Genomic DNA, 24,399 nt, shown 5'->3' with positions numbered 1-24,399 from the left:
CCTGTGCAGATCAGTTTTAGGAAGAGGGTAGATTGAGTCAGCAAGGGAGGTTGGGCAGGTGTCCACCCAAACTAAAGAGCTGGTGCCCTGAGTGTATGTCTCCAGGACTTGTGACCTCTGTAGGACATTACTGATGATAGGTCATTTAGCTGGGGCTGAGCCCGGGAGGAAAAGAATGATGTGCCGGAAAGATACTGCATACCTGATGTGGAGGCCAGGGTCTTGAACCAAGCTAGCTAGCCTGTCCTGCCAAGTACCAAGTCTGCCCTAGCCTCTGTAGTCCCTATTCCAGGACTCGAGTGTCCCCCAAAAGGAGGGATCAGCCTGGATGGTCACATAATTTGAGGTGCAATGGAAGCACCCGAGATGCCGTTCAGTCGGTTAGGTAACTCCCTATGCTCCCCAGGTGTTTGAAATGCATGTTTCGCCATCCCTGCTTTCCAGTGTAGCTGGGTCGAGGTGGTCTGCAGGCTTTATAGCGTCACTGGGTACCCTTGGACAGTATCTTGGGGGTTACTGCCACAATGGTTCCACAGGTAATGCTGTGGGGGCAGAAGAGTCAAGGCTGATGATTACCAGCGCTCTACAAGCTGGTCAGCTGATGAAGAGCGGGTCTTTGAGATCAGAAAGAAACTGCTGGTGTTTAAGAGATTATTTTCTTAGGAACTCAGGGTAGAGATTGGGGCCTAGACCCACTTTGGTTCAGCCTAGGCAGATGGTGTCCTGGTGTGGGACTTAGGTCCTGATGTCCAGTTCAAGCCAGTGAGTGCTCTAGGTAGGACCAAAAGAACTTCCTCCTGCTCGGGCTCCCAGATAGGTACCAAGAGACGTGAATTTCATTTTCATAGGAAGGAATGTCCAAAAAGTGGTGTGTGACAAGGCCTAGAAGACCATTTCTGGGGGTTGCTGGGAGTAGGGAAGATTGGTAGACCCCAAGATGGCAAAGTCTGTGATTCTAGGACTGGTGGTCCCTCTGTCAGGTGTCTGAGGGTGGCAAACCAGCCTCTGAGTACTCCCTGTCTCTGGCAGAGACTGGCTGATTCCTGCGACCACAGTTCTGAGAGCCTGGGAGTAAGGAAGGGAGAGAGGACCGTCAGCTGTGGAACCCCAGCTGGGGCAGGACAAGGCAGGAGAGAGGCAAGGTCCAGGATACGGAGTGTGATAAGGCCACTTGTCCAGCAGGTTTCATACCAGACAGAGCCTTGGCACTCTAAGGCTCTGCCCCTAGGCACCTGTATGCCTCAGGAACAGCAGCCTGCCAAGAGGGTAGGCACCTTCAGCACAGGTGGGGAAGGCAGAGCCTGATGCTCAACTTACAGCTTTGCTCTTGCCCTAATCAGTGGCCAAAGGGAAAAGCCCATGCCCACCTCATTCCCATGGCCTGGACAACACTTACTTAAGTAGGTGCCGCCTGGAGCCACTGTGTCAGCCATGGAGGACAGGAGAAGCGTACAGTAGTTGGCCTGGAAGAAGCCAAGGGAGGTGCTGGACTTTGGTACAGGGTCCCTGCCATGTGACTCCCTTCCTGCCAGGGCAACTGCTGCCCAAGACTCCTCACTCTGGACCAGGCTCCCCCATGTCCCATAAGGGTTGGTGACAGGATGTGGTGGAGAGTCTCGGCTTTGTTAGAACAGCTCTAAAGAATAGTGGGTCTCCAAAGTGACTTGGGGCAAGGACAGGCATAGGCCAACATATGCTTCTGCCCTGAGATCTCATCTACCCTGTCCATAATCTCTCGACTCTGTCCCAGCCCTAATGCTGCCCATCAGAATGCTAGTACAGGGCTATGGTGGTTCCCACAGAAGCAGAAGGATGGCCCCACCTCAAGAAGAAGAATGGACAGAATGGAAGAATGGTTGCTGGCTTGCCTGTGATTCCAGACACTTGATCCTCTTTTCTTGCTCTCTCAGCCCCCCGACGTATTTGGCAATCAAGTCCACTCTGGAAAGCAGAGCCGGCCACAGATGTGACACTTCCATGGCACGCCACAAGAGGGAGCCTGCCTGCTCTAACTGCTTTCTCAGGGCCTCGGGCTGCTGTTGCCTCTGTGCTACTCTCCTTTTAGTCTTGATCTGGGCTCTGTCTATAGATATGGAGCACTTCTGTATCCTCCCAGAGATTGAGGTCCTGCCCCTGCTTGGAAGCGTTCAGGAACAGCCCTTCCACCACCCAGCATCGTCTGGGGATGGATCTTCAGACTTGAGAGAGGATGAAGGCAGAGTCCCATTGCATAAAGATACCTAATTATGGGGTTTGTGTCCCACCCCCACCCCCCACACACTCCCTCCCCCTAGAGCAAGAGGCTGGAGTGCTGGGTCCTGTGACACAGCCATGTTTCCCCAGCTCAGAGGTCCTATTACTGACACTAAAGAGTCTCATCTAGCCTTAAGGCAGTTCCGAAAATCCCACCATTACTGAAAAGACTAGATACTTTTCTGCCTCCATATGCTTGCACTAGGGAACCCCTCCCAGACTTATTGCCTCTCAAAACACCCAGTTGACCAAGGTCAACCCAGCCCCACTGCATTTGAGTCCACCTGCCTCCAGGTAGGGCCCTCTCTACATCTCTGGGCTGCCCATGAACAGGCATGGTGACACCTGCCAGCCTGAGCCTCACATGCCTGCTCTCTGGAGTCCCATAGGTCGCCCCACCTGTGTGCTGTTTTCCTCAGCATCTCCCCCTCGCTGTCCCTCCTCCGTCTCTCCATGGTGCTCAGGAAGTTCTCCTTCTGAACTGTTTCCCAGGTGATGATCTTCTGGTCCAAGGGGTCAGGCAAATCTCTCTCTGGCAAGGTGGGAGACAGCAGCAAGCCTTGGAGAGCTGTGTGGGTCCCTAGGGCAGAGCCCAAGCCCAGGCTGTGGCAAGGGACTAGTGCAGATGCCACCAGGCGGGGCACAAGGCAGATGGCAGAAATAAGCCCCATGGAGGAATTTTGGGCTGCAAGGAGACAGGATGGCCCTATGGCTGTCTAGTATGGGCCTGGGGTTTTGGTTAGCCTGGACAGGGCCTAGATGAGAAACCCCAGTCCCTTCTGTGAGTCTTCTCTGGTAGCTAGGACCCTTGGGAGCAGTGGCATTCAGCCTGTGGCCTCACCTAGGTGTTGACGCTTGTGCTGGGCTTCTTTCCTGAAGACCCTCTTGAGCACCAGACTCAGGTGGCTGAGCAGGATGAAGGGTGGGGCCAGAGCTGGTCGCCCATGGTATTCAACGATGAGGTGGTAGCGTTGAAACTTCCAGAACATGTCGGCATTGCCCTGGACCACTTGGAATGTGTAGCTACAGGACACATGACCAAGCCCTTGCCTTGTAAGCTGCTCTCCCACCCATAGAAACATCCTACCGCGACCCAGCACCACTTCCCACCCTATATACCACACCTCCTGGATCCCACTTCCCACCCTTCATCCCGCCCCATTCACCCTCCACTCCCTATATGTCATCTTAATTGCATTCAAGGGGCAACTGGCCTTTACTGGGAGCCCTTTCAGAGTTGGAGGCTAACATAGGTTTAACTGTCAACTTGACCATCTAGAGTCACCTGAGAAGAGAGCCACAATTAAGGGACTGCCAAGATCCCATTGCCCTGTGTATATGTCTGTGGTGGGTTATATTGACTATTATTTGATGTAGGAGGGCCCAAGTCATTGTGGGCCACACCATTCCCTGTGCAAGAGGTCTTGGGCTGTGTAAGAAGTCTAGCTAAACATGAACCTGAGTGAGTTAGCAAACAGCATTTCTGTGTGGTCCCTGCTTTGAGCTCCTGCCCCAACTTCCCTCAGTGATGGATTGTGATCTGGGCATGTAAGATGAAGTAAACCATGCCTCTTCCTAAGTTGCTTTCAGGAAGTTTTATCTCAGCAATGGAAAGAAGACTAAGATAGGGGCCAGAACCTCTCAGTCACAGACTCAATTGTACTGCAGTGGGACATACTCACAGGCCGGAGTCCCCATGCCTGTAGACTCACCCTCCTTCCTAGCAGGATAGACATCAGGCATTGAGCTGGGGTGGGTTCACAGTATGCCCAGAGCTGAGGCATTGGCTCTCTACTGCAGGGCCGGCCCAGTGGACACAACAGCAAAAGGGAATAGGTCCTTTGTACTAGGGACACCGGTCCTATCTCTGCCAACATCCTGAAACCAGTCCCACTGAGAAGCACAAGCAGGGATGTAGTGAGGGCAGGTGTCCAGGAGAAGAGGAGGGTACCTGAACATGGCAATCAGCAGGTTCATAAGTAGCACATTAGTGACCAGCAGGAAGGTGACCAGAAGTAGAATGACCACCCAATTGGCATAGAGATTGGGGCAGGAAGCCGAGTTTTCCAGCAGTAGAGGATGAAGCGAACAGTTCACACGGGCCTCTGCAAGACAAACAGACATCTTCAGACTGGGAATGTGGTTCCAAGCTGAGGTCACTAGGGTGCAAGTCTGGCTAGGCAGACAGGGACCTGGTTCACATAGGGCTGGCTATGTGAACCACAAAGCACCAAAAGTGCCATTGTGGAAGCCAGCCCTAGTTGCACCAAACTAACAGGTGGACTGCGTATCATCTGCACTCCCTGCTGGGCTTCCAGCAAAGGTCACAGGGCATGGAGGCAAGCCAAGTCCATGTGAGGAACGGAAGTGAGGATACAAGAGTCATGGAACCCATTTCTGTCTGTCGTTGCATGAAACAATTCCTCCATCTACCCCAGAAAGGCTTACTATCTGTGCCTTTCCCACCCAGGGCTCCCAGCTGGGAGTGAGTCTGCCACCTTCTAGGCATCTCTGTCCACTCTGGGAGTTTCCACTGTCCTGGGCATCCCCTTAAGGGTTCTGGCCACAACACTAGCCCCTTTGAGCTGTCAGCCCCTTTATTTATGTGTTCCCCCTCCAGGTCCCCACCTTGGCTACACCTGGCCAAGCTTGCAGAGTAGCACAGGCTGAGGTTGCCACCCCTGCTCCTGGTTCCATTCTGTCTTCTCCAGATTGTGTGCTGGCGGATGACTGCCGTGTAAGTAGGTGTAGACGTATGTGCCTGCGTGCAGGTCCTGTTCCTGCTCTTCCAGAGCTCTGTGTTACAAGTGATACTCCAGGGAGGCTGTGTGGGGGTGCGATTCTGGTATGTTGGACTTTCAAGGTCTACCTGTATGTACTGGTGATTCTCTGACCCTGTCTCCCTCTCTAGGACAAATCCCTGCCTCGTTGCCCCAGTGAGTTATGATGAGCTGTCAACCCATGGGACAGTAAATGAGTGTTGTATGGAGGGGTGTATGCAACCTTCTGAGAATGCCAGATCCCATCTTTTCACCTCCGGATCTCATCTTTTCACCTCCAAGGCTGCCTTAGCAGCCCCCAAGCCTATGAATGATGCTACTCCCCTACGCTCTTCCCTCCCAAGGTACCCCAGAGAAGTGACCAAGCCCTACTTTGTAAAGTCGTAAGTCTGCACCTGCCTGAGGTCTGAGAAGGCCCACATGGCCTGGTTGAACACAATTTGACCCTGGAGTCCAGAGTTTGGTAAAAGAGGAGAAAGTGTGGTGTGAAAAGGAGTGAAGGGGTGGAAGGGAAGGGAAGGACTTCCCCCATCTCTATACTTCACAAAGTGGGCCAGAATTACCCAGACCTTAGTTTCCCTCTGAGCACAGACATGTTAGAGAATACCGGTCCATTCTCAGCCTAGTAGACTCTGTGTGGGGAAGGGCACCTGGAGAAGCTAACAAGGGGACTGGCAAAACTGCTTCATGCCTCACTATGCCCGTCACATCCATAGTGGTTCTGCTGACCCTGCGGTGGCCTCCATGTCTGGACTAAGGCCCTTCCAACCCGCTGTCCTCCTAGGCTGCCAGTTGGCCTGAGCCTGTTTCCCAATGCCTGTGCAAGAGAGACCAGAATTGTAGTTACTAGAGAACTGAGATCCCGGAGCTGCTCTGACCAGGGCACTCAGCTTCCTCTTTCTGCCCCCAGGGACTGGGGTCATGAGGCCATCACCTCATGAGGTGAGGGGGAGAGGAGAGGCCGGCAATATCTGCTTAAGCTAATGGCTAGGAAAGTGATGGCTCAGGTTGAGCAAACACCGAAGGTGCTGGGGTGGGGAGAAGAAAACAGCGTAGGGTATGGCTTGGGAACACTCCAATTCGAAGTTAATTCCCAGCCCTTCTGTCCCCAAAGGCCTGGGCTTGCTCCAGTCTCACTGTCCTCTATTGACAAATATTCATCAAGCATTGTGATGGCTGACCTGGCCTCATCAGTGGCCTCCCCCAGGATGGCTGGGGTCAGATCTCTACTGACTATTCAAATTGCATAGCCCCATGGTTGGATAACCCCAAGTCCCTTGACACTAGCATGAGCACTCACCCTTATGCCTCCATCTGCACCCCATCTCTAAGCCTGTGCATGCTCAGTGGAGCTGTTGTCCTAAACCCACCACTCTCTAAGCCCTTTTCCTTTCTGATGAATCAGATCCCTCTGCCCAATCTTAGCCCCCCTAGGTTCTCACAGGTCTCCATTCTGGCTCCAGTGTTTTCCTTCCTCCACCACCCACAAGAGCCCTGCTGTAAGTACCCAGCTGCACCCACTTGTCATGAAGTTCCTAGGATCTCCATCAGCCCTAGCTAGGTGCAGGGCCTACCTTGAGGGGACACCCGTGATTACAAACAAGCCACACCCAACAGGCAGAACACAGAAGCTGGATGGATTTCTAATGGATTACATGGAGATTTCGTCAGGTAAAGCAACATGGAACGGCCAGGGTGGCCCGGGTTATTCATGCTGTGCTCATAGGGTCTGTTCATTTTCTGCCCCTCACAAGACCTCTGTCTCCAAGAGCCAACCCAGCCCTCGGCCTCCTCAGACAGAAAGCCAGCTCTGGCTATTTGGAATCTCCATGGCCTACTTCCCAGTCGGGGAAAATGTGGGGGTTCTAGGACTGGCTTTGTCTTGCCCTGCCTCTGGATCCCAGCCTGGAAGGTACACAAGGCCTGTGGCCTAAAATTAGGATTGTCTCAGGCATTCCCAGCCAGGGCCTTGGTGACACAGGAGTTCCAGCAGAGGACCACATATCCTGGAGCTCACCATCCCACCAGCCCACCTGCCTGGCTCAGCACAAACCATCAATCTCGTCCAGAGGGATTTGCCCAAAGATCTGCAGATAAGGCCGGTAGAGCACTCGGCGGAAAATCCACTCCAGGCGGTTGTCGTGGGGGTGCAGTAGGGCCTGAGTGGTCACACCATAGGCCACAAGCCACACGCTCAGGAAAAAGAGGAAGAAGAAGACATCCTTCATCTGCAAGGGGGAAGGTCACAGTCACGGATGGACTGAATGGGAACTCACTTTCCTCCATGTGGGAGTCCAGAGAGCTTACGCTCACCTAGGGCTGGCGTTCCTGGGTTCTCACCTCAAACAAGAGTTAGAGTTCCAGGTAGATCATCCCCTCTCAGGCCTATGGTGTCAGCGTTCTCACCACCACCTTGGCTGGGGTTTCAGGACTTACCCCCATCCAGGGTTGGAGATTCCAGGATTCCCACTGCCAGTCAGGGTTGGGATGGCACAACCACAGGGCTCATCACCACCCGAGGTCAAGGTCCGAGGGGGCTTACCCCTAACCCAAGTTAGGGTTCCAGGATGCTCACCTTCACCCAGGGTTAGGATCCCATCTACCCAAGGCTGCGGCTATAGGAATCGCCCCTTTAGGTAGACACAGTGGTGTCTTACTCTCATCTAGAGTTAAAGCCCAGGGCCCTTACTGTCTGAGTCAGTGTTCCTTTGGACTCCTCAACTATCCAGGGCTGGGACTCCAGGGGACTCACCCTCAGTGGGTTTAGGGTCCTGAGGACTCATTATCCTCTGGATCAGGTGCCCCATCTATCCAAGACTGAGGTCCCAGTGCCTCACCCCCCTCAAGGGTCAGGGTCCCAAGGACCCACCATCCGCTCTACAATGATGATCTTAGGACCCAGCTGCTTGTGGATGGCAAAGATGTGGATGAGCCGAAGTGTGAACACCATGAAATCAATGGCCAGAACAGTGCGGCCAGCCTCGAACACCGAGGGCAGCATCCTGGAGAGAGACAATGGCTGGGTAGAGCTGTGGGTGCCCGTGGACAGCAAGAGGTTTCCCCCAAGACACAATGTATACTGGCCAAATGGCTAAAGAGTAGTTTCCAGGACCATACCAGGATTCCAGAGGGCTGAGTGGACCTCCTAGAACCTGCCCACCCAACCCAGCGGAGGCTACAGACCTACAGGTGACACCAACAATGAACAGGAAGATGGCCATCATATCACACTTGTTCCAGTTGTCCTCCACATACAGAGTAAATTTCTTCACCAGGCGTGTGTCCTCATCTGTAAAGAAGCCCTGGCAGAGGGAGGAAGTCTGGTTACAGCAGCCAGGTTCCACCTTGCTGAGACCAGAGTAGAATCTGCATGGATCAAGGCTCAGTTTGCCAAGCTGATCAGAATCAGCGGGTGACTAGGACCCAGAGTATGATTAGGACTGGGGGTATCAGCTGAAGATATTTCAGGGCTGAGTCTGGGGGCAAAAAAAATGAGGTCCAGCTGAACTTGAGTCAGAACTGTTTGTGACTGAAACTCAGGGTCAGTTTACACTGAGTGTCTGGACTTAGCCAATGACTCAGGCCAGGGTTCAGACTCTGCTAGGGAGTCATGATCTATCTGGAACAGGGATCAGGGCTCAGGATGGAGCTGAAATCGTGCTCAGGGCTCCGACTGTGATCGACATCAAGACTGTGACGAAGATCAGGCTTATTCTGATCAAGATAAGGGCTTGGTCTGGAGCTGGGATTGGGGCTCAGTCTGACCAGGACCATGACACAGTAGCCTGAGTTGACAGAAAGGCCATACCGTGGTCTTGTTCTATAGATAGACAGTCCTCAGAGCAGACCCCACCTGGAGCTACACATAACACAGCCTGAGTTGCAGAGCCCAGGAGAGGGCCAGGCTCCCCACTGACCTGTCGGATTTCCTCCAGCACCAGTGTGAACACCCAGAAATAGAGGGTAACCTCAGACCCAGATGGCCCCTGGGGAGGTGGCCGAAAGTCCACCAGCAGGACATAGGTGAACAGGAAGAGGAATGCAAAGTACATGACCACATTCCCCAGGAACACAGTCACAGGCGCTCCCCAGAACTTCCGCCACCGTGTGAGCAGGAAGGCGGCTTGTGGGCCTAGTTCGCCTGGAGCCCTTGGTGTCTCTGTCAGCTTCTCCAATCTGTGTGGGTGCAGAGGAGGTCACCATGGTGAGAGAGTACCTAACCACCGTACTCCTATGGAAATTTACCTCTGTCTACCTGTGTCTAACCACCGGCCACTGCCGAGTGGTAGTCCTTCCTCTCTCTCCATCCTTCCCAGTCTCCTCCATTCTTAACTCCATGATCCCCAGCCTTCTCTTTCCTTCTCAGCCCCCCTCTATCCCTTCTATAATCTCCATTTTCCTTGCCCTCTGTCTTTCTGGGCCCAGTCTACCTTTCCCACTTTCCTAGCTCCTTCCATCTTACCTCGCTTTATCCTTCCTGGCCCCCTCCATCCATTTCACACCCCTCCCCCCCGCCACTCCTTACTGGCCGCCCTGGCTGCACAGGAAGCTCTTTTCCACATCCAAGCTGTCTGGCTCCTGCAGATCTTCCAGGCCAATCTTCTGTGGGACATCCTCACTGCAACACAGGGAAGGCTATCCCAAGCACACAGACAAAGAAGGAAGTCCTAGGCCCACCGGGAAGGAGGGCTCACATAGCCAACTGGACATTGGGCTATGAGAAGTGGGAACAGTGAGAGACTCTGGCACCTGCTGCTGCCTACATAAACCTACCTGAAGGTGATGAGGTTGGTATAGATGAGGGCTGGGCAGGTGAAGGCACCCAGCAGCCGTAGGATGGGCGTGCCTGTGGCCATGTCTCCCCACCAGATCTTGGTCAGGAATGCCTAGAATAGAGTCCCATGTTCTGGCTGCCTACCGCCACATTTTCACTAACCCAGGGCTCTGTGCCTGAAGTGCACAGACCCCTCTCAAGCCCCCTCCTGTGCATCTGCTTGGCAGAAGGTCAGACTCTTTCCGGAGCACGTGTTTGACTGTTCGCAACCTGCCCTCCTTCCCTTCTTTTGTCTTTGCGGCAGTCTCCTATAACTCAGGAAAGCTGTGAACTACCCAGCTGAGGATGGCCTTGAACTCCGGGTCCTCTTGTCTCCACCTCCCTAATGACGGGATTGCCATCATGGGTCACTACGCCCGATTTATTCAGTTCTAGGGATGGAACCCAGGGCCTCATGCATGCTGTACACTCTACTAAATGAGCCACACCCCCAGCTCTGTTGTAACCTTTCAATAACAGAATTGTGAATTGGGGTTAAGGACAACCACACTGAGAACAGGTGTTACTGGGTCCAAGAACCAAGCTAGAAAAGCATCCCTGATGAAGGAAGCCGGAACCCAGCCACTCTTCTTGGTCCCTTCCCTGTGTTGCTTGGGCATGGACTGGAAGCTGTAGGCTGGGGACATTAGTTGAGGTACTTCAGTGTTCTGGGTGGGTAGCCTGGGCCCTGCCAAGGCTCCTTCACCCCAGGCCGTCCTTAGGCAGATTAGCCACTCACTTGCACACCATCATGGGCAAAGAAGGCTTTGGCATCGGCTTCAGTGGCCAGGTGCAAGCAAGTGGTCCGGCTCCAGCTGTGGTTCCTGCGTACCAGCAGGGCGAAGGCGCGGTCCTCGCTGTTGCTGTAGCACTCTGAGAAAAGATCTGCACACAAAGCCAGCTGCTGGGACGGGGTGCCTCCCATGCTACAGGGCTACTGAGAGTCCCGGCCTGGTCCCAGGGCCCTTCTCAACCTCTGACCTCCTCTTGCCCTTCTCTTAGTACTGTGAGGGCTTTAGTTCCCAAACAGCTTTCACTCTGTGGTAGGGCCTACTACATAGCCATCATGTACCGGGGCCTACCACATCTCCCCCTCCCTGTCAGGACTTTTTGACCAACCTCCATCCCCAGGAGTAACTGTCCTGAGTTCTGCTCTACATAGGAGGCCATGAGGGTTACCCTGAACTACTTGCTGTAGACAGCCACTTCAGGGGAAGAGAAGCAGAGGCCTTCTGCCTGTCACTCACCCAGGGCCAGCTGCTCATACTTGGCCTCACGCATGGTGCGGGCCACCTCTGCTTCCTTCTCCAGGTGGGACATTTCCTTTATGATCTTGCAGGCGGCCAGAGCAGCAGCCACACCCTCCTGGCCCTGGAAGATGGAAAGACAGGATCTTAGAAGGTGGCCCAACTGTCCCACCGTTCTCCAGTCTGCTTCTCAGGATGCCAAGGGAGCCATGGACTGAGGTGACTGCTCACCATGGCCCAGAAGTATGTGGCCATCTCATAACGGTTCTGCAGCACAGCCCAGAGGAACAGATCCCTCCAAGGGTCCTCACTCTTCCGATTGAGGTCTGGCAGCCACTTCTGGCCTGTCGGTCGCTTGGGTGGCCCTCTCTCCTACAGAACAGGGCGTCAACAGTCAACCCACTCAGCACACCTTGGCCCAACCTGGTTCTACTCACCTCCGTCCTGCGCCCGTCTTGGTAGAAACCACGGCAGGCATCGTGCAGGAAATCCTTGAGTACACGGGAGACCTCGTGGAGTGAGAAGGCAGGCAGTCCAATGGGCAGCTCCCGGGCCTGCTGAGCACCCAAGCCAGCCAGCGTCAGCCGGCCCTCCTCATGCTTACGCTGTAGCAGTTCAAAGAGGAGGCTCTTGGGGGATACGGAGTGGTAAAGTTGCTGCAGGCGCCCGTAGGTTAAGAACTCGGCCATGTCAGCACCGCTGTCCACAAAGAGGCGCACGAAGTCAGGTTTGTTGCTCACTAGGGCATCCGTCATCACCTCTTCCAGGTCACAGGACTGGATTCACCCAGTAGAGAAGGGGATTGAGACAGTAAGAGGGAGAAAGAGGGGCTGGACATCCTCCCCTGGGCACCCCAACCTGTACCCTAAAGCTGGGGCAGGCATGGGTCAGCAGAGCACACTGGCCTCAGGGGCCAGAGACAGGAAAGGGCTGGTGAGTTGACAATAATAGCGTCAGGACTCTAACACCCCAGCCTGGACTTTGGGGATTCCCTAATGTCATTTTGACCCCCTCTAGGACAACAGTTGGAATAGAGTGGACCCAGATGACACCCTTGAGACCCTGCTTCCACGGGCCTCAGTGCATTCCCTGCCCAGTGTTCCCGAATCAGGTCTGGGTAGGGGGGCACCTTCCATTCCACGTCGCCATTGAAGATCTCGCTCTTGGCGATGTCCACGCGGTCCCAGGCCACAGCCAACTTGAGCTCGTCTAGGTAGTCTTGGGCCTCCTGGCTGTGGCTCTTGCAGGCTGTGGGAGGGAGGGAGTCCCACAGAGATGGAGGGGAGGAACTGGAACTCTCTGCGGACTTGATGGGGGTTGGCAGCTGCCTTTGAACAGCAGCAGGAGGCACAGGACTAAACACTCAGGGACAACATCCCGGAACCTCCTGGACTCAGTCTGCACAGGAGGCACAGACACAGTCACGTTTCTGGCAATGTAGCACCTTGGCCTACATATTCTTGCCCACGAACAGGGCAGTGCCGTACACTCCCACGCAGACACACTTCTCCCATGGGGATGGCTACACACTTTCACCAAAGGCCACAGGTACTCCCAAACCCCAGGATTAAGAGCACCAGGCTTTTGCCTCCACAGAGCTGGGACTCACTGAAAGTCACATGTGGTCCTGGGCTCCCAGGCTCCCTGGGCCTCACTGTCTTGGGAAGGTGAGTGGCTAAAACCAGAGCTGCCCTGTTGTAGACCAGAATGACCTTGAACTTGCTAGGTAGCCGAAGATGACTTTGAGATGCTGATCTTCCTGCCTACCAGGTGATCTTCCTACCTACCAGATGTAAGCTATCACATCTGGTTCATGAGATGCTGAAATTGAACCCAGGACCTTATATATGCTAGGTAAATTTTTTGTTTTTGTTTTTTCTTTTTATTTTTGAGACAGGGTTTCACTGTATATCCCCGACTATTCTGGACCTCACTCTATAGATCAGGCTGCCCTGGAACTTGTAGAGATCCACCTGCCTCTGCCTCTCAAGTGCTGGGATTAAAGGCATGAGCCACCACTGCCTAGCTCAAACATCCTGCCAATTGAGATGCACCAGTTGCCCTCTTGTGTACCAGGCCCTCTTGGAGTGGCCCCCTACTCAGGTATGCCCCCATTCCTTCCCCAACACTGCCTTGCCCAGCTTCTAGCCTGTGTACACCTGTTCTAGGTCAGCCCCACGGCACCGACAAGCCTAGGTGGTAATCCAACATCTCCATCAGTGGCCGAGTGGACAGACGCATGGTACGTCTACGCAGTAAATATTAGAGCTCAACCTTGGAAGTCAGGGTTTCCTGGCACCATCTGCCAGGGGGATGGGTCTGTGGGACATTGTGCTTTATGAGGGAAACTGGGCACAAACAATGCAGGTTGTAATTCCATCCATGCAAAGTGGCCCCAAAGCTCACATCTATAGACAGAAAGCAGGTAGGGGACCAGGACCTGGGGACAAGGTGAAGTTGCTAAGGCTTTCTGGGAGGGGGGCAATAGAAAAATTCCAGTATTGGTGGCGGTGACAATGCCCTGGGGCTAGATTATAAGTCGCTAGACTGAACACTTCAGAAAGGCTTTGCAAATCTGAACCAGACAGTCATCCGCTGCGGACACTGCTGAGTCCCGCTGCCTCTGAGGGCAGGCCTAGACGGCTCACCTTTCACCAGTGCCTTAAGGATGACAGTGTCCAGGTCCTCAGAACCCTCCTGCTTGAAGTCATACACAGTGAGAAGGTGGGGGTGCGCAGCGATGTTCTGTAGCTAGGGCCAGGAAGAGGTCTTGAGGTCTGAATGGAGCCTGGAAGGGTCTTCAGACAAATCACTCTGCCCCGCTGACCCACAAGCCTAGCTCAGCAGCTCAGCCTGACAGGCTGGCTAGCTGATCTCACTGCTGCACAAGGACCCGCATGATTCCAAGGTGGGATGGGAAGAGAGGGCACAGGCAAGGCCTGCAGGACTGTCAGGAAGGACATCCCCACTCAGGGGTTGCTGGGAAAACAGATGCAGCACATGGCCACAGCGACCCCCAGCAGCACGCACCAGCTCTGTCCAGTGCACAATGGCTTCCCAAGAGAAACACTCGCCAGGGAATTTCTCTCTGAACTGCTTTTCAGTCACCTGAGGCACCAGGAGATGAGGCTGGCTCACCAGAGCAGCAAGTACATCAGCGATGCCCCCAGAACCTGCCAGGATCAGCCACGGGGCAGCCTGCTCCACTGCCCTGGAAATCCTCTGGGGAGGCAGAGGTGACATCCAAACGCACATTTAGGAGGTGCCTCAGCCCTCCACACTACCCCGGGGTACCTTGGGAAACCACCACATCCTCCCTGACTCCAGTCAGACCCTTCCTCTCCCCTGTCCTTACCTCCAGGGTTCTGGGGTCACCGTTGACCAGTAGGCAAAGGACAGGTATCTGGATGCTGCTGGTGCCTGTGGGTATAGCAGCCATGAGGCCACTTAATGCTCAGAAAGGGAGAAACTCAGGTCCTCCTCATTAAGTAGGACAACCACCCCCAACTTCAGATCCCCCCAGGTACCATGTTTCAGGCACACCCTGCCAAAAAGCATCCTTCCCTCTCTTTTTTTTTTAATTTTGTTTTTGACAGGGTTTCTCTATGTAACAGTCCTGATTGTCCTGGAAATCACTTTGTAGACCAGGCTGGTCTTGAACTCATAGAGATCCACCTGCCTCTGCCTCCCAAGTGCTGGGATTAAAGGCATGCACCACTGCCTCACTCTTCCTTCCTTTTAAAACAGAACAAACCAAAACCAAAACCAAAACCAAAACAAAAACAGGGTCTGATGTAGCCCAGTCTGGTCTTGGATTTTGAAATGTAGTTTAGGACGATGTCCGTTTCCATTTCCAGGGTGCTAGGACTACAGCATGTGCCACAGCCCCTGGTTCATTCTGTGCTGCAGATTGAACCCAGGGCATTGTGTGCCACAACAAGCGCTCTACTAACGGAACTACATCCCCAGCCCACCGTGGCTTTTCCCCTCTCTCTTTCAAACCAAGGTGAACCATGATAGTGTATCAAATCCCTGACAGTGGGCCAAGACTTCAGCTGTTTGTCTGTGCTCTTCAGGGCTGGCAGGTAAGCACAAAGTAACCTGTGAGATGTGAAGCCTTGTGACACGGACCACATCCAAGGGTAGCCACACTATGGCTAGGTAACCACTCTACCAGCCTAGGACAGAGTCGCTCCGCATCACAGGAGACACACTGGGCCAACAAAGTGATAGAAGCAGGTGGGAGCAACCCCAGACTGCTGGGGTCCTGTGGAGGCCTTTGTGATATCAGATACAGACCTGTTTCCATTGTTAATAGGCACTGGCTTCACCAAAGTTACATGATTGCTTATTAATATACTATTCACACACATGATAAACAATGATATAGTCATTTATAAATATCCATCGTCTGCTATGATTTTCCCAGTCCATCTCTCTTTCACACCCTCCACTAGCCACAGTTGTGCCCATTCCTTCAGGCATTTCTGCCTCCTGGTGGCAGTGGAGGGGACTGCACCTCTTAGAAGCCTTATGGGCTAGCAGAGTCTGCAGCCAGAACAGTGCCAATTAAAACAGTGGCAGCTGCCCTGCTATCTGGCCAAGAGATGGCTGCCTAGCCAGGGCCATCCTACCCAGCTGTGCCACTCTCCCATCCCACCCCAACAGCTCTTCTTCCCAGGTCTTTATGCTCAGGCATGTGGCGGAGGTGGGGGTGGGGTGGGGGTGGTGTAGGGTGGGGGTGGTTCCTGGAAGGCCCTTTCCCACTCATTCTCTATGAAGTGTGTATCATATCTCCATGTTCGCATCCCCAAGATGCTGCCTGTGCAGCTGAGTGAGCCTTACCCCCATAACCTGTCCTCTGCTGAGAGATGTGCTTCTCCAGGCTCAGCCGTAGCTCTGCCAGTCCGTCCTCGCTCCCAAGGCCACCAGGCTCCACCAGGATGAAGTGGGAGAGATTGCTGTCCAGGGGGCAGAGAGGTCCCTGGATGCTGCCCTCATCGGCAGGGTAGTGGATGGGGGTATCCTCCTGTGCCAAGCGTTTGGGAAAACATGGCGAGGTGGAGACCTCAGGAGCAGCTTTGGCTGGGCCTTACTGCGCTGTGCACGCCATGCTGGGGCCCTGGGCAAGGCTTCCGCAAGGCCTCAGAGTCCCCACCCCTCAGGCAGAGGAAGGCTGGACTGCTGGGCCAGGGGCCTCCCTGGAATGAGTGAACCATGGAAACAGCTGGGGCCAGGGCTGTGAAAGCTCCACCTTCTAGACTCTTCTGGGCTGGGGTCCAGACTTCACCTCAGTGGGGCCTCCTGGGCTTCTCATTGGCTACGCCTTACACAGTCCACAGAGTGGGGTGTTTGAATGAATACCAGAGAGCAGAAGCCACCTGGCCAGGGTTTCCCGGGACATTAGGACAGCAGTCCAGCTAGGCTGGGCCCTGAGTGCTATCAGTGTGGCTTCCTAGAGTAGTACAGCAGGTTTGCCACCCTAATTCCTGAGTAATGCTGCCACCTGCTGGGGAGTGCGGAGCCCTGTGGAACCAATGTTTTTCTTCCCACTGAAGCCCATACTTGTCCCCCACCTCTCAATACTCTCAGAGTCTCTGTGGGTAACATAGTCCGACAGTCTGTCCATAGCTCCCTCTACCTACACAAGCTTACTGAGCCCTAACAGCCTTGGATCCATGAACCTGTCACTAACCTGGGCACCATCTAGAAGCTGACTATGAAGGATACGGTCCAGAGAGGCCATTCCTATGGCCACGACGCGAACTTTGGTGGATGTGCTAGCCAGAGAGTGATCACGTACAGCCTGCCCAACATGGCGGGCCAGGCCTACATGGAGGGCACTGGTCAGGATCCAAGCACCTATGGAAGTTGGGAGAGAAAGGTTCTGGAGTCCTCATAGTTGGCTGGCCCAACTTCATCCCCTAGCCATATTACAGTCAGAGACCCAGGAATCATGTGATGGGAAATGCTTTTATTCCCCTTCCCCCAGAAAGGGTCTTTATAGTGTAGTCTAGCCTGTAACTTGAAATAATTCCCCTACCTCAGCGTTCCATGTGCTAGGAGTACAGTATGCACCAACATGCCCAGCTGCAGGGAACACTCTGAATCTGATGGGGACACTAAGGCTCAGGGAGGATATGTGCATGGCAGACAGTGATCTTCCCCAAGATTTGTCATAGATGCTTCCAGGTAACATGTTCTGGGCGAGGACCAGGATGACAAAGCTCCTGCTTCCATCTGACTGTGAACCATTCCTTTATTATAATCACTTCTTCAGTGAGAGACTCAGAACCCCCACCTCCCCTGCTGGGTGTGTGTTTGTGTGTGCAGGACATCTATGTGGGGACAGGCACATGTGTTGGCCAGAGGTGCCATTCATCTCGTCTGTGTAAGATAGTCTCTGAAGAACCTGGAGCTCGCTGATTTGGCCAGTCCGGCAGGCCAGCAAGCTACAGGGACTTTCTCGTCTGCTTCCCTTTGTATTGGGATTACAAGTACATGCCTCCACACCCAACTTTCTGTATGGGTGCTGGAGATTGGGCTTGGGTCTCTACTGAAATATCAACCTGTGCTGGTTAGCTTTAATTTATTTTTAAAATGATAAAAGTGCACTCAGTATATGCGTATGAGTGAAGTCGTCCAAAGAGACCAGAGGTGTTGAATCTCCCTGGAGCTAGAATTATGTGCAGTTCCAAGCTGCCTGATATGGGTGCTGGGAACAGAACCTCAGTCCCCTGCAAGAGCAGTACATGCTCTTAACTACTAAGCATCTCTCTGACTCCTGTGCTACTCCGCATTTAACCATCGACTTGACAACCCAGAATCACCTGGGAAGAGAATCTTAATCTAGTTCAGCTTTGGTCGGTGGGTATGTCTGTGGTGGATTGTCACATAGGAAGACCCCCCACACTGAGGGCAGCCCCCTTCACTAGGTGCTGAATTGCATAAAAGCGAAAGCTTGATGAGAACAAGTAAGTAGAAATGTGTTTATTCTCTCTGTTCTTGACTGTGGATGGGATGTGACCAACTGCCTCGAATTTCTGCCTTTATGTCTCTGAAATGAAGGCCTGGGGTGTAAACCACGTAAATCCTTTCTTCCCTTTCTTCAAGGTATCTATCACAGCAGAAATGAAAGTAGGACATCCCCTGGACCCACACATTTTCAAAATAAAGCCCAGGGATTTGATTCTGACATCTACAAGAAGCCAGATTGCTCCGCAAGGGTGGTATGTGGGGACACACCCTAGGTGGTCCTTGGTTCACTGATACCACTCCGAGGCCATGGCCTATGATTGGAGTGGATGGCTCTCAGGGAAGGACCAGCTTCTACCCATCACAGACCAGCTGGCAATGGCCTTAAAGTTTATCTGCACCACATGCCCATGACCTGCTCCCGTGGTCTCCCTGGGTATCACCAAAGGTGGGTGAGTAGGGGAAATGTCGCCAAGGAATGCTTCCCACTCCCAGTGACAAGCAGGGCAGCAGGGCAGGCAGGCCCAGTCGAGGGAGAGCCTTACCTGTGCTCTGAGCTGCTTTCACCAGCCCCTTGCGCAGGATGTCCCGAAGCCAGGACTTCATAGCAAAAGGCCGCTCCTCGCCCACCAGGGACACCACTAGGTTGGGGGCTGGCAGGTGCCACTCGGTGAGCAGGAGATCAAAGAGCACAGAGGGGGCCACGTTGCTTGACACCTTCACAAACTGCAGGACAGGGGTCAGGTGAGTTCAGGGTCAGGGCACAAGTAGGCAATTTTGGGTTGGGGGATTCTGGGACTATGGTAAATGTTTGGTTGGAGGGAGTTCCTGAGGGATTCTGGGCATGGGGGAAGAGGCTGGGCTTATGGGACAGGGCAAGGCACACATGAACGGGCCCTACAACCCTCTTGGGGTAAGGTATGATAATGATCGTTTCAGTATATCTTTCCCTCATGAGTTGGGGGTGAGACTGGAGTCCCGGACCTCAAGGTTCCCATTATCACAAGTGCAGGAAGCAACTCTCAACTTTTGCCCATCTAGTCGGGGTCTCTGCACTCAGATCATTAGGAACAAAACCAGGGTGAGCAGGCCCTGGTATTGGACTTTGAGGAGGAAGTAAGACTTGAAGATTCCAGGCATGGTGGATGTCCCCCAGATGCACGCTACCCCTACCTTGCCTCGCTTCTTCCCGGACCCTCCGAAGTCGACCTCTCCCTGGCGTAGAACTGGCTCCCACCCGTCACCAGTATCTGGGGGGCTTCCAGGGCAGGAGCTCTGGGAAGTCTGCATGGTGGCTTCTCTGTGAGAAATATGATGGAACCCAGAGAGTGGAGTAACCACCCTCTTCCCCTCTTCACAACGAAGACCCATCCCGGGTGACATGAGGTAGCTGCCCACCTGCTGGCCCCACCTTCCATGACTCTACCATCTTCTTCACAGTAGCTGTAATTAGAGTCAGGCTCATTCCCCACAGTGGGGAGGGGCGCAGCAAACCCACCTGCCTGCCTATGTTCCCCACACTTACCGAACTCCGGGCATCTGGACTTCAACACGCCTGTCACAGTTCTCCGGAGGCTTTTGCAGGGGGTGTCCTGGAAACCTCCAAAGACTAAGTAAGGAATTCAGTTTTCCAATCCAAAGGAGCCACACCCTAGACTGCCCTTGTCCTGGACAAGGTCTGAGGACATCCTGGTTAGTCCCTGAGTAGGTCGATAAGAAGGCAGGAGACCTAGCTCAGATGCAAAGGGGTTGGGAGGATAGAATGAAGAAATAGAGGGACCTAGGTGGACCTGGAAGTCCCAGGAGGGGAGGACAGGGAAGGGAGGCAGAGATGAAGGATAGAAATGGGAAGCGGGGACAGAAGGCAAAAAGGGAAGTCAGGAAGGGAAGTCCGTGCAGGGTAGCAGGTGAAGAGGACAATGGGAAGAACAGGGAGGGATAGGGAAGGGGAACCTTGTCTTGGCTCCCCTGGTCTCATAGGCAGAGGCAGGACCCCACCAGACTCTTTCCCTTCATTGCCCACCTTGGCAAACAGGATGAAGAGGCTGGCTACAGCATCTCTTACCCTGGCTGGGTTCAGGTCCTCTCCCACCCACCCACCTGGCCAAGCCAAGCCCGTGAGCTCCATCCTTAAATGCAGTGACTTGAGTGGACTGGCCTGTGTGGCTGCAGCTGTGCCTCCTACAGATCCCCTGTATTTCTCTGGTGATTGCCCCCAAATCTCTAGGGCACAGCATGATCCTGGCCTCATCATGTCTTGGCTCTTGCATCTGCCCTTCTAAAAGCAGGTGTCCAGCCAGGGAAGAACACACTGGAAGGATTTCCCTGGGTTCCACTGTAGGCAGAGAACTCCTATCTGACTTGGGATAGCTCTCTACACACCACTTCCCCATGATCCCAGGGTCTGCATGGCTGTCCCATGTGCCCAGCTTTGAGGTGCCTGCAGGATAGCACTTCAGACCCAACACTTTTTACAGGGAAAGCCCTGTGAATATAAGGGTCTGAGAAGGAGGAGACAGAGTGGTATAAGCTATGAGGGGGGTTATTCCCTGCCTCCTGTGACTAACCTGGACAGGGGTTGAGGCCTAGGTTCTTCCCACATGCCTCTGAAGCACAATGGCTATGGTGCTAACCCTAAAGAAAGTGTCCCACAAAAGTTATATCTGACCCATAGCCCCTGGTACTGTGCACACGACCTTCTACAGAAGTTTGGTCTTTGCAGATGTGAGCTGAAGTTTACCTGGGGTGAAGAGTCTGTAGATGATGGACTCATTAGAACGTCCCGTTTGTGAAAGTTGAAAGATGTTACAGATCCAGAGCCTGACTGTCTTCGGCTATCTTTAGCACCTCTAATAGCCATGTAGTGCCCACCTCTACTGTCTGACCTAACATCTATCTACCAGGCAAACTTTCAGACCATTCTCAGCAGACCCTAAGCTTCCACCAACTCAGAAGCCAAAAATGTCATCAGATAGCTCTGAGGCCTGTAGCAGAGATTACCCACACAACTGTAACCTACCTACCTGGTCTTTCCACCAATGTGTTTGATAATTGCCTTGACTTACTATTGTCATTTGTTCTGTGACTACAAAGGTTATTGTAACTATGGCCACAGTGGGGCATGTCCTTTGGAGCCTCATTAGCCACAGCCATTCATATTCTGCTCAGTATAAACTAAACTACCTCTTACTGCTTTTGGTGGAAGAACACTGTCTCATGTGGCTGTAGTGTAATTGGGATATGCTGAGCTGTTGCAGGGTGTAGGATGGGCTCTTCAACCAAGGTGGGTATGGGAAAGATTGGAGGTAGGTCCCTTAGAGGTGGCAGAGGTAGGAAGGCTCTTCCTTGTAGCCTGTCTGACTTGGGCAGGCAGGGACTTCTTGGGTCTGCTCTAGGTGCTGTGGCAGCATCTTTGTGGCCTCCCTCACCTAGTGTGCTGGTTAGGTTTTTTTTTTTTCCTGTCAACTTGACATAAGCTATAGTTATATGGGAGGAGGGAACCTTAACTGAGAAAATACCTACTACATCAGATGCCCTATAGGCAAGCCTGTAGGACTTTTTCTTGATTAACGATGGATGTGGGAGAGTGCAGCCCACTGTAGGCAGTAGCATCCCTGGGCAGGTGGTCCTGAGTTCTATAAGAAAATCATGGCTGAGTAAGCCATGAGGAGCAAGCTAGTAAGCAGCATTCCTCTGTGGACTTTGCTTCAGTTCCTGCCTCTGCATTCCTGCCTTGGGTTCCTGACCTGGCTTCCCTTTTTAATGGACTGCAAGCTGCAAACTCAAATAAACCCTTTCCTTTCCAAGTTGCTTTGGGCCATGGTGTTTATCACTGCATCAGAAAGCAGACTAGGATATCAGGGCTTCACCTTGGGCCTCCAGACCAAGATTGGCTTGTCATTCTGACTTCCCAGTGTATGAAAGTAAGCCTCCATGGGTCAATGTATGGTCACAGGCAAGTCTCCTCCCTTATATCTGGTTCCTGTAGCCAGGCGCAGCTCCTTGGTTCCGTAGGTCCCCTGTGGCCCATCCTGCCCCAGTTATGGAAAATGTAAATCTCCCCACCCACAGCAGGAGCTCACACCCAGGGCCCATGGGAGGCAGGATTTGAATAAACTCTTCCAGCCCCAGAAACAAACACTCTATAGTTTTCCTGTGGGAATCTTAATGGGGTCACAGGCATGCCCCTGTGTGCTGGTACAAAGACCACAAGCTGGGAGGCCTGATCTAACTGAGGTCCACTCCTGAAGTGTTAGGGACAGAAACCCAAAACCTAGGCATGGACAAGCTATGGCCTTCCACAGTGCTCTGAGGACATCTTCCCTGGTCTTTCAGCTCCTGGGGGCTCTAGGCATCTCTTGGTTTGTGGCCACATGGTCCCAAACCCTGTCTCTGTGGTCACATAATTGTGCCCACGCACATCTGTCATCTCCTCTTCTGGTAAGGACCCCATCACTGGGCCAGGGTCCCTACTTTCCCTCTATCTCATCTACAAAGATCCTGCTTCCAGACAAAGCTGCTGTCTGAGGGTCCATGTGGGTACCATGCCACTCACAGTAAGCCCCACTATTGGAAACTGTTTCTTCAGCCATACCTGGGAATGGGCTATGCAGCAAGGGAGGTGACTCGAGCTATATATGTCCCTTGGCTTGGGGTATGGGAACCATGTGTGGTCTCAGTCTTTGGGTTGGGAATGGGAAGTCCCACTCTTTGCCTCAGTCCCTGGTAGGAAGGTCATGGACAGCCTCATTTGAGCCAGGAGAGAAGTTCTCTGGGGCTTCCTGAGTCCCTGGGTGCTTCTATCTCAAGGACTAGACTCTAGAGAGTGTCTTTCAATATGGGGCTCAACAATGCACACCCACCCATGGGGAGTGAACCAGGTCACCTTGTCTTACTTCAGGGTAGACTGGATGGGTGGCCTTGACCCCTGGATGCCATGGGAGTTAGATGCAACACTTAAGAACTGTGAGTACTTGTTCTTCCCACCAGGTTGGTGTGGAGGAGCATTTGGGCATGTGCCAAGGACCAGGCAAATGTGGCCACCAAGAGGGAAGGCATGCAAATAGGATTTGCATGTACAGGTGTTCAGGTCTTAAACACCTCCTCTTTATTGGTTTTTTTTTGGGGGGGTGGGGTAGGGTGGAGTTGGACTGCATGACATTATTCTATGCCAAACTCCGAAAGACAAAACAGACATTTAATTCCAGGGCAGTGGAGACCCTGGATTCTCTTACTAGCTGAGGTGGTCATAGAAACAGCTTGAACTAAATGTACTTCTCACCCCCTAATATGGGAAGTGCCCAGGGCAAGACAAGAGCTGGCACCCAGACTTTGAGGTCCTCACTCTATTTGTCTCCAAACTCTCTGTGCCAGCTTCCAATGATATGTGGGTATAACCACAATGATAATAAGAGGCAGAAAGGTTACTACATGCAGGCAGGAAATAGCATGGTACCTCTCATCCCCTTAGTGAGGACACTTGGCATTCCCAACAGAGCAGATCATGGACACAGCTATGAGGAGCTGGCTTCTTCTCTCCCCTTCCCCTCATACCCAGCCTCTGAGTCCTGCCTGACTTTCTGGCAGATGTAATCCCCAAGTCTGAGGCTCACAGTTTGGACTGCCCTTCACCCAGATCCTCCCAAACAATGGGTAGCCCCTTCCCTTGCCCATGAGAGACCTGCTCTTCTGATGCTACAGGAAAGAGGGGCTCCATCCCTGATAGAGCTGAGGAAAAGAGAGCATGAGGTGCAAGTGTAGATAGAACAAGAAAGAACAAACCTCCTGCTTGTCCTTCCTACTTGCCCCACAGAGGAGCTGGGCTCTGCTCTGGCCCCACTCCCTCTGCAAGCTGGCCCTGGGGTGAGCTTACCTGCCTGTTCCTTCCAGAGTCCTGGTATGTGGCTGCTGGTGCTGACTGATGAAGCAACTCACCTACTACAGGCTGTGTCCCCCGTTGCTCCCCGCCACATACCACACCTGTCACTTGACAGCCAATAGCGTCCCAGAAGGCTGGGTGTGAGTGAAGATAGGGTGCCACCCAGCCATCAAGGGAGGATTGGTGCCATTGGTCTGAAAGCACATCCAAGCTGGCAAGGAAGCTGTACTCACTGCTAAGAGGGCATGGTTGATACGTGGGTCCTGTCCCTTCCCTCCATGGGCTCAGCCTGCTGTGGGCAATGAGGTCTGAGTGATCGTACTCTAACATAAGGTCAAAAGATAATTCTGCCTCAGCCTCACAAAGCCACAGTTTCTCTAGTTGAGGAAACAAGGATTGTGTTAAAACTATATGACCCATGCAAGGTTGTACAGCAAACTGTCTCAAGGAGGA

The 24,399-nt window shown here is 53.2% G+C and overlaps 1 protein-coding gene across 4 annotated transcripts; it reads right to left on the bottom strand.

The window, feature by feature from the left end:
* Nucleotides 1-637: 637 nt before the first annotated feature.
* Trpm5 (transient receptor potential cation channel subfamily M member 5) lies at nucleotides 638-24,037 on the bottom strand. Of its 4 annotated transcripts, none has more exons than XM_085693389.2 (26): nucleotides 23,941-24,037; nucleotides 19,594-19,677; nucleotides 19,242-19,368; nucleotides 18,614-18,794; nucleotides 16,789-16,955; nucleotides 15,939-16,122; nucleotides 14,449-14,513; nucleotides 14,124-14,315; nucleotides 13,742-13,844; nucleotides 12,223-12,341; nucleotides 11,531-11,869; nucleotides 11,325-11,465; nucleotides 11,094-11,217; nucleotides 10,586-10,731; nucleotides 9,807-9,919; nucleotides 9,559-9,651; nucleotides 8,951-9,209; nucleotides 8,217-8,335; nucleotides 7,903-8,035; nucleotides 7,087-7,261; nucleotides 4,205-4,358; nucleotides 3,095-3,276; nucleotides 2,653-2,833; nucleotides 1,869-1,941; nucleotides 1,397-1,463; nucleotides 638-1,065 (listed from the first exon to the last, which is right to left on the bottom strand). In XM_085693389.2, the coding sequence occupies exons 2-26, from the start codon at nucleotides 19,605-19,607 to the stop codon at nucleotides 977-979; spliced, it is 3,540 nt and encodes a 1,179-aa protein (XP_085549515.2). In that variant the 5' UTR covers nucleotides 19,608-19,677; nucleotides 23,941-24,037; the 3' UTR covers nucleotides 638-976. The 4 variants fall into 4 exon arrangements, with proteins under 4 accessions (XP_085549515.2, XP_085549513.2, XP_048314407.2 ...); XM_085693387.2 differs by having other exon boundaries at nucleotides 19,594-19,660; nucleotides 23,941-24,028; XM_048458450.3 differs by having other exon boundaries at nucleotides 2,653-2,785; nucleotides 19,594-19,660; nucleotides 23,941-24,028.
* Nucleotides 24,038-24,399: the final 362 nt, after the last annotated feature.

Source organism: Myodes glareolus, chromosome 7 (genome assembly GCF_982192425.1).
Source record: "Myodes glareolus chromosome 7, mMyoGla1.1, whole genome shotgun sequence".
Lineage (NCBI taxonomy): Eukaryota > Metazoa > Chordata > Mammalia > Rodentia > Cricetidae > Myodes > Myodes glareolus.
The sequence above is the reverse complement of the archived record's forward strand: the minus strand, read 5'-3'. Positions and strand labels throughout refer to the sequence as shown.